The following is a 9,627-nucleotide window of genomic DNA, read 5'->3' on the forward strand; positions in this document are numbered from 1 at the left end:
GCACATACTAGACAAGGGATGGGATGTCATTGGATTCCAACTCCCACCGGCCCTTCCCACTTCCCTTCCAACAAAGGACTGATGGAAGTTGCAGCCCAACTACATCAGAAGGGCCGCAGTTTCCCCACCCTTATTCTTAGCACTCACAAATGCACACATCAGTACAGGCCTTTTCATCTGGTGCTGGAATTCTTTTAAAACAAGCCGCTTACACAAAACCCTCCAGATGTTGTTGGACTACAACTCCCATCATCCCATACTGGCTGGGGCTAATGGGGAAATACAATCCAAAATGGCAGAGTAGAGTCAGTCTATTGACAAAGGACATCACTGCTGCTTACTATGGTGGTTCAGGGTGGCGGCAAGGTTGGGGCAGTGTGGGTGCTGGTAGAGCAATTCTGGCACCCCTGCTGTGGGGTTTAAGCCACCCCACATTCAAAGGCATAGCGACGGGGGTGCAATAGGGGCACACTGCACCGGGTGCCACCACTGAAAGGGTGTCAAATCCAGGCAGCACTCACCTTGGGGCCTGCAGCGCGCCCGAGCCATGGTTTGGGCATGCGAAGGCTCTGCTGCTCAAAAGGTCCACCTGCTGCCTCCCCAGCTGTAGGATGACTGAGGGGGAGGAGGCAGACAGACTCCTCGGAGCCCTGCGGACACCTGGCCCCACCACCCCGGGCACCCAATCAGATTGCTCCGCCGCTGCCCACAATCACCCAGTAAGCAATGACAACGCTACTGCCAAGAGGCCAGCATGATCCCAGCCCACCCGCTGCTCTTGCAATAAGGGCACCAGATTGCAGAAGGCTGTTTATATCATTTGAAATTTAAGCATCTCTGTGTGCATATTGGTCTATTATTACAGTAAACATTCTGTTTACTGAATGTGGGCCCCCATCTGCAACTGCTTCCAGGCTACCTCAACTGAATAACAATAAAGCTATTCTAGCTGCTGAGGAGAGATTTTTGAAAACAGGTGGCCTATAGAGAAGATGGCAAAATGGCTCCTCACTTACTTGATAAAGCAATGCCGCCCGCGATGATGATGGAAATGATCAAGGTTGCAATTTGTAGTCTAAAAGGAAGTTTCCATTTTCCATTTTTGAACAAACCTGCAGAGGGAAATAAAGTGTTAATGTGTCCTTGGTTTCAACAAGATGCCAGAGAAGTCCTTCTAGAAACTCCAAAGTATCTGGAGAGCTCCAAGTCTACCAAGGCTTGGGTAGTCCACCCACATTGAAGGTGTGAGTTCAGGTTGCATCACAGCAAGATGTCATACCACTCAACAGTCCTGATTTATGTGGGATATCCTGGAATTACAGAAGCCAATCCTGACTTCTGATTGAATCCAACAATGTCCCATTTTTTGGTCCGGTGCTCTGGTGCAGATCAGCTGGGGACCAAAAAAAGAAACGTCCCGATTTTGGTCAGTGGGATGTTGGAAGAGTATGAGATGAACCAAGTTCACCTGTGGCATCATGAAGCTCATAGGCTTGGTGCCTCCCACCACAAAGTCAGCCAAGTGGTATGCCTTGGTGCATGGCTGGCGAGTCACCAGTTATTTATTTTATTAAAAAGTATTTACATGCCACCATCTCCTAAACTATCAAGGTGTTGCACAATAATATTTGTACAATAAAACAAAAATCACCAGAAGAAATAGTAAAATAAATATATAAATCATTAAAATAACTGGGAGATCAATAACATTTTAAACAGCTGTATAGGCTTGTTGGCATAAGAGAAGGTCTTCAAGTCAAGCTTAGAAGTCAGAAGTGAAGATTCCTGATGTATCTCTGCTGGAAGAGCCTTTCACAGCCTGAACTGGTGGTGCTAAATGCCCAACTTCTAGCTGAGGTCACTTGGGCTTCTGAGACACGGAGACAACCAGATGTGCTCCTGTGGATGATCTTAGTGATGAAGCTGGAATATAAGGGCTCAGGTGGCTCTTAAGGAACCCTGGACCGAAGTTCTTCTGGGCTTTGTATATGTAAACCTTGAACCTGGCATAGGAATGTATGTGCATCAGCTGCAAACATTTTAGCAGAGGTGCCACATACTGTCAACCATCTGCCTCCATCAGAGGTCTAGGCATTCTGGAAGGACAGATCGTGAAGCTGAGGCTCCAATACTTTGGCCACCTCATGAGAAGAGAAGACTCCCTGGAAAAGACCCTGATGCTGGGAAAGATGGAGGGCACAAGGAGAAGGGGACGACAGAAGATGAGATGGCTGGACAGTGTTCTCGAAGCTACAAACATGAGTCTGACCAAACTGCGGGAGGGAATTGAAGATAGGAGTGCCTGGCGTGCTCTGGTCCATGGGATCACGAAGAGTCGGACACGAGTAAACGACTAAACAACAACAATGTATGTACACATGTGCAAGGAGGGAAATTTGAAATGTAACTGTTTGTATACCCCAGGCTGAGAACTTGCTATTTTAGTGGGATCCCATCCAGAACAGGTAAGTGGCCTGTCTCCTGGCCATGCAGCTGTTGTAAAATCTGCCCTGCTAAGATGGGCATCCAAAAGTTATGCTTGTCATCTAATAGTGGCAGCCTTGTTAAATCCACTGGAATCAAGGAAGTGACAGAAGGGTATCTCTGTCCTATGTAGAAACAGAATGGGATATTTTGTTCATGCATCTCAGGCTAGTGTAGAAACCATTTTAATCTTGGCTGTAAAACAAACCATTAAGAGAATACAGTTTGAGCTCTTGCACATTTCTGTATAACATAAGAGTTGGTTAAAAACACCTCATGGGTAGATCCATTAATGCGTAAAACTAAATGAATTCCTATAAAAATGAATTGTTCAACTAAACAGCATCTATTGCGCTAGAAACGGACATAAATCTGACATCAGGAATCACAAGACAGAGAAACCAGTAGGAGAACACTTCAATCTCCCAGGACATTCTATACAAGATCTCAAAGTAGCTGTTCTATTACAAAGGAATTTCAGAAATAGACTGGAAAGAGAAGCTGCTGAATTGCAACTTATTACCAAACTTAAAACCATGGAGAGACCTGGTCTGAACAAAGACATTGGATTCTTATCTTATTATACATGACAAAGCCATTTTTCACCTTCTCACCCCTTGCTTTTTCCTGTAAGACCTATTGCAGTCGTTAAGAGTCGTCAACAGGCTCATCACAGCTATCTGCCAATCACCCTATCCCACCACCCTTCTGAGTAATACCCCTCCCCACCTTCTCACTATATAGAAGGGTCTGGTGACTTCTGTTTCAGTGTATCTGAAGAAGTGTGCATGCACACGAAAGCTCATACCAAGAACTAACTTAGTTGGTCTTTAAGGTGCTACTGGAAGGAATTTTTTTATTTTGTTTAGAAATCTTTATTCATTCAATAAAGGACAGTGAATTTTCAAATTTGCCTCAACCAAATAACAACAAGAAAAAGCGCAACAACAAGAGCAAAAACAAAGCATTTCAGTGCCACTGTGCTAGTAAATTCTGTGGAGCATGCACCTGTATTTGCATATTTCTGGTCTCTTTGGTTATCTGTGGCTCTCTAGGTCTGTGTACAGCAGGAATGGGGGCCATGTGGTCCTCCAGATGTTTTTGGTCTACAGGTCTCATCATTGCTGAACTTTGGCCGTGCTGTCAGGGAGTGATGGGAGGAAGTTGGAATCTGGCGAGCCACAAGCTCTGCATTCTTGGTGTACATGGAAGGGGAACAGGAAGAACAGCCAGGAATCTCTCTCCTCAAGGGCAGCCTCACCCCCTTCTCCTTATGCATGCCTGCGTGAGCAAGGATTGTTCCATCTGAGAGAGGAACTAAGAAGAGTCTGAGAAGCCTTCCTCACCATTCAAAGCTGGATACAACAACAGTTTAGAGGAGCTGAACATGCTTTGAAAGAGGTATTGCTTCCCATGATGTAAAGGTATCTCTCCACTCCAACCACTCAATCTTGTCAAATCAATTTTTACAAGAGTAGCTATGTACCCATCCTTTTCCAACTGTTTTAACTGCCTGAATAAACTAGAGTCTCCATGAATTTAATTAGTTGGCCTGCATTTTGCAGCTCTCATCCCAGCAGCAAATCCATAACTTTTCTGACAGTAGGTGGAGACAAACTCACACCTTTCTCATCAGAACTCACTTACCATTTTGACAACAGCACTGTTTCGGAGGAATGACTTCTCTCGCTTGTTGGGTGCTTCTATTATTTGTGATTTCATGACTTCCAGCATTCTCTGCTGCTGCTGGATTCATGGGGAGACTTCGCTCTGTCATTTTAGTTTTAGAGGAACCCATCTTTCCTTTCTCCCAGGAGGATCCACAGATCTCACAATAAATGCTACTCAGCTCTAGTTACACTGAGTTTTGCAGTTTCTTAAGATATGTTCAAAGCAGATCACTGGATTGCAGATTCAAGCACAGTTTGGCTTGGTGATGTGGTGAGAAAACGCCCCTTTAAAATACCACTTAATCATGTGCTTTAATTGGATACTTTGTCCAGCCAAGCTGTACTTAATATGTATTCCATTTCCCTGTGTAAATGGCTGCCTTTGTGACTGCTTTTATTCCCAGCGAAAGTAAAGCCTCTTCAGAGTCTGAAGTATCAATTCTGTGCTTTTGCCACAAAATAATTTCACAACATCAGTTTTTGCCACAGCATCAATGTCCCAAGATTTCTCTGTGGAGACAAAATTACAGAGCAGAGAAATAAATTATCTTTTCTTGAAGTCTTTAAAAGGTGCAGTTTTGCTTCCATACTAGTATAGTCCCCCCACAAAAACCCTGAAGGTGGTCTTACATATACCAATTTACAGGTCTGGAAATTCAGGTATGAAATATTGCTTCTTTTTAGTCTAAATGATTATAATCATGTTTCTATATCTACTTGATGAAATTAAAGCATTGAGAAAAAGTGAAAGGGAGGAGCCCTTGAGATAGTTAAAGATGGCTATCTTGTCTCCCCTCAGTCTCCTCTTTCCCAGGTTTCCATGCCTTATTAGGAAAGGTCGCTCTCATGTGGACACTTTCCACCCTGGGTCGGCAAACTAAGGCCTGGGGGCAGGATGCGGCCCACCAGACTCATAAATCTGGCCCCCAGAGCCTGCCACCCACTCAGTCAGTCCCCGCAGAAACTGCAGATGCCTCACCGTGTGGGGACTGACTTCCATGACACTGGCATGGCTTCGGATTCGGAATCCAAAGCTGTGGACACCTCTGGGTGATGCCTATTCTTTCCCACTGAGGTGGCCGCCAAGAGCTGAGCGGGAGGAAGCAGTGGCAGCGGGGAGGCTGCCTCTGCTGCCCAGGCCAGTGGCATCAGCTCTGCGCCCCGCGGACCCCTGGCCGAGGCAGAGGACGCCGACGAAGACACCGCTGCAGCTGCGATGAGCGAGATGGATGTGAGTGGTGGCAGGGCGGCACGCTGGGTGCTCTTGCCCCTTTTGGGAGAGAGTGGATCCAGACCCCCACAAGGTCTGAGGGACAGTGGACCGGCCCCCTGCTGAAAAAGTTTGCTGACCCCTGCTTTCCCCTTGTCAACATTCTCCTTAAATGGTGGTGCCCAGATTGGACACAGTACTCCAGGTGAGGTCTGATCCACTTTAATAAAGGTGTCTGGCACAAAAATCTCTGAATGCATCTGCCTAAAATTTGGCAGGTTTAATCTAGAGAGGCTCATATTTCTGCAAATTTCTTCCACTTTTCTCTGAAGCGTGAACAACAGTACAGTCATACCTACTGGGTTAAATACGCTTCAAGTTGAGCGTGTTCGTGTTGCGCTCCGCGGCAACCCGGAAGTAACGGAGCGTGTTACTTCCGGGTTTCACCGCTTGCACATGCGCAGACGCTCAAAATGATGTCACACTCATGCACAGAAGTGGCAAAAAGTGACGCATGCGCGCAGACATGCCGTCACTAGTTACATTTACCTCTAGATGCGAACGGGGCTCCGGAATGGATCCCGTTCGTATCAAGAGGTACCACTGTATAGCCATTTTTTTATTCCCCACTATATTGAATGAGGGGGTGAGAACTTTGGGTTGTATTCCTAGTAGTGTTAGGAGAATGTTCTGTCAGCACCGGGATTTCTCCTTGCACAAGGGAACATTCTCCTCCTCTCCTCCCTCACGACCCCCAAAGGGATTCTAGGAATTCCCCCAATCAAACAAAGCCGTCCTTATATTCAGTGCTTTTTTTCCCTGGGGTCACGTGGGAGTACGTGTACCCCTAAACATTTTGTGAATCTAAATGCTGCTGGGAAAGAGGCGGAGGAAGCGGGAGCAGCAGCAGGAGGAGGGGAGAGGCAGGAAGGAAGCGACACCTGCGAGCTCCACAGTCATCTAATCTTAGCCCAGCATCCAGCAGGGAGAGGGACGGAGGACAGCAGCCACACAGACACAGGACCCACCTGGACAGATATGGTTACCAGATTTTTTTCAGTGAATCCGGGGACAATTTTTTTTTCTTTTTTAAGCTGAGTAGCAACAGAGATTCAGTAGTGGGGATGGTGAGGCAAAAGACCCTGGGCCCAAGCACACATGTATATTGTATAAAGCTGCAAAGCCCTTCTTTCGCACCCTCTGAAACATAAACGCGCAGAGTTTTTTAAAAACTGGGCAACAGAATGCTGCCCACCCGTGACTCCTGAGCCTCAAACAAAGGGGGAAGGGGGCAGGAGATCTGTACTGCCAGACGTGCCCAGTTCCCCTTCGGCAGTGGCAGCGCCACAGCAGTGAGCAGCTCCTGAAGCCAGCCAGAGCCAACTGCACTACCAGCCTGGCTCCGGGCTGCTGAGACTGCTGCTGCTATATTTCCTGGGGACAGATTTGCAAATCTGGGGACATTCCAGGGACGGAATTTGTCCGGGGACAGATTTGCAAATTTGGGGACTGTCCCCGGGAACCGGGGACGTCTGGTAACCCTAGAGGAGCCCCCCCCCCCGCGAGATCCTCCCTCCCCTTGCAGATGCACTCTGCGGCTAGGGCCAGATTTAGGTTTGATGAGGCCCTAAGCTACTGAAGGTAATGGGGCCCTTTATATGTCCTTTGTCAACAACAAATTTTCGCTGTTTTTTGTGTTGAAAATATGCTATATGGTAATTTATGGACCTAATGGGTATCTAAAGCCATTTGCCCATGTTGCCATGCAACCAGTCCATGCAGAATGTAGGCACCCTATATATAGAAATGAGCAAACCAGTGATATTTTAGGGAGCAGGCTAGCAGGTGGGGCCCATGACTTACCGTATTTTTCACTCCACTTTTACCTTCTGGCAGAATCAGTCTAGCAGCTATGTTCTGCAGTGCAGGAATAGATATCTGCTGATGATGAAGTCCACAAGAAGCAAAACAGAAAGAGTTTTCAAAGCGACTGGTTCCTGCTATTTATATTCTCCTCTTCCTCCCCCTCCCCCGCCTCCTCGTCCTTGCCAGCGAATTTCTAGTCAACAGTTTCTGACTCCAGCCCCACTCAGCCTTTAATATCACCTCCTCCCAGCCTGAATCTAGAGATAGTTTCAATTGCCCAAGGTCTTCTGCCTTGCTTCAGAGAACAATGCAACCCTCTCAGGGGCTGAAGGCATTCTTGGGCATGAAGTGAAAAAGAATTTCTAGCATGATTTAAAATCAGCCCCACCAACAAAGGGCAGAACATCCCAGTGGGGAATGTGATCACCCTCGATGTGCAAAGTTCAATGTTCAAATGTACTTTTGAAAGTAACAAACCTAACCTACTCATGCACTGGAGAGTCCCTGTTTCTGCCGCCCACTTTATTTTACACCACTTTATTTTAAAACCCTCAGAGTGGTATACAAAAAGATAAAACAATAAAATCAGAAAAAATACAACCCTAATTTAAAACATACAAAAGTAAAAATATTAAAGCAGATTATAATTATGTACCTCAACTTTCTAAGCAACTTGTAGGCTTATCTACAACAAATTTAGCTGGCGCCAAATTTCCTTATAGAGACCTATTGTCAGCAGCTGCTACTAAATTTCGTGGATTTCTGGAAATGGAACTGATTTCCTGCAATTGTTATTGCAGTACTTGGTTTGAAGCCAACCGGGAAGCCGGAACTAGAAGGGGTGGGATTTCCTTCCCTGCCTCTCCATTCATTCTTCTTTGTCCTGAATTCCCCCCTGGCTCAGCATGAGGACTGTATATTAAACTGAGCTTCATAAGAATATAAGAACATCAGCATAGCCCGGCTGGATCAGGCCAAGGGCATATGGAGTCCAGCATCCTGTTCTCACAGCGGCCACCCAGATGCCTGTGGGAAACTCACAAGAGCTCTCTGCCCGTCTGCAGTTTCCAGAAACTCAGAAGGAGGCAAAGCACAGACCTCATGGCTAGTAGCTCTCAATAGCCCTCTCCCCCACGAACCTTTCTCACCCTCTTTTGAAGCCATCCAAGTGGGGAATCACCACTGCCTCCTGGGCGAAAGAGCGCCATACTTTAACCATGCGCTGGATGAAGACGAACTTTGTTTCCTCCTGAATTTTCCACCGTTCAGCTTCCATGGATGTTTCCGTGGAGTTCTGGTGTTATGAGAGAGGGAGAAAAGCTTCTCTCTCTCCACTTTCTATGAGGCTCATTCTATCTTGCATAATTATTCTTTTTGCCTCCTTTTGGGATCAATCCAGCAGCCAGTTTCTGCAGTTTCTGATGTTGGCAAAGCCTTCAAGAAGCAGAACAGGATTTTATAATAATAAAATATATAAAATGATGCTTTTTATAATAAATTTTATTAGTTTTCAATTACAGTCCAATAATAGCCTCATTATAACAATACTAATTTATAATACAATTATAAACACTAATCGTTCAAATGGCAAATTGTATAATTTAGATGGCTTGTTGATTTTCTTTATTTCTGCATTCCAAAATCTTATTAGTTTCAATTACATTCCGGTCATAATAATAATCCCTTATAATGTGGTTTTGAATCATGTGAAACCAGCAGGACTCTATCCATACCCCCCAACATTTCGAGAGGGCAAATTGAGATGCCCCACACCATCTCACCACCCCATTGCTCATGCCCACCAACACACACCCCTCCCTTTCCTGCCCACTGGCTCGCTCGCTCCTCCTCCACACCTTTGCTCTCCTCCTCTTCTGCAGCCGCCACCTCCGCCTCCACTGCTGTGGCCTCCCCCTGCGGCCAGCATGGCCTCCCAGAGGTACTTTGGCATAGCTCTTTGATGATTTTCAAAGCAATCCCTGAAGGTGGCCTGGTGTTCATCAGCAGGGTCGGGCTCAACCTTGCTGACTAATGCTAAGGTGCTAAATGGGATATTCCAGGATCCAAACAGAAGCTGGGATTGGATTATGTGATCCAGAATATACAGCTTAAAATGGGGCAGTTGTGGGGTAATAATAATAATAATAAATTTTTATTTATACCCCACCTTTCCCGGTTCAGAAAACCAGGCTCATGGTGGCTAACAACAAATTTAAAACACTTAATTGATGCAACAAAACCAGCATAAAATATAGTATAAAACGTGAATAACAATTCAGAATTCAAAAATCAATTTAGAGGGGAAATCCATCCAATAAACATTAGATGATCACCAGGGCTAGCTGGCTAAATTAATCCTATCTGGGCCAGTGAGGAGACCAGGGGAGAATTAGCTGT

The 9,627-nt window shown here is 45.9% G+C and overlaps 1 protein-coding gene and 1 long non-coding RNA gene across 2 annotated transcripts in view; one reads left to right on the forward strand and one right to left on the reverse strand.

The window, feature by feature from the left end:
• Positions 1–6,571, forward strand: part of LOC307209161 — a 40,915-nt gene extending 34,344 nt beyond the window's left edge. Inside the window, exons 2-3 of the long non-coding RNA XR_013835362.1 lie at positions 5,570–5,697; positions 5,960–6,571. This is a non-coding gene — a long non-coding RNA (uncharacterized lncRNA). The remainder of the gene's footprint in view (positions 1–5,569; positions 5,698–5,959) is intronic.
• LOC307208849 (C-type lectin domain family 2 member D-like) overlaps positions 1–7,333 on the reverse strand; it is a 54,251-nt gene extending 46,918 nt beyond the window's left edge. The window contains exons 1-3 of the mRNA XM_079963850.1: positions 7,228–7,333; positions 4,132–4,664; positions 1,017–1,112 (exon numbers count right to left, since the gene is read on the reverse strand). Coding sequence (XP_079819976.1) covers positions 1,017–1,112; positions 4,132–4,282 — 247 coding nt within the window. The 5' untranslated portion in view covers positions 4,283–4,664; positions 7,228–7,333. The remainder of the gene's footprint in view (positions 1–1,016; positions 1,113–4,131; positions 4,665–7,227) is intronic.
• Between the last annotated feature and the right edge of the window lie 2,294 nt (positions 7,334–9,627).

The sequence above is a fragment of the Podarcis cretensis genome (assembly GCF_951804945.1).
Source record: "Podarcis cretensis genome assembly, chromosome: 2".
NCBI lineage: Eukaryota > Metazoa > Chordata > Lepidosauria > Squamata > Lacertidae > Podarcis > Podarcis cretensis.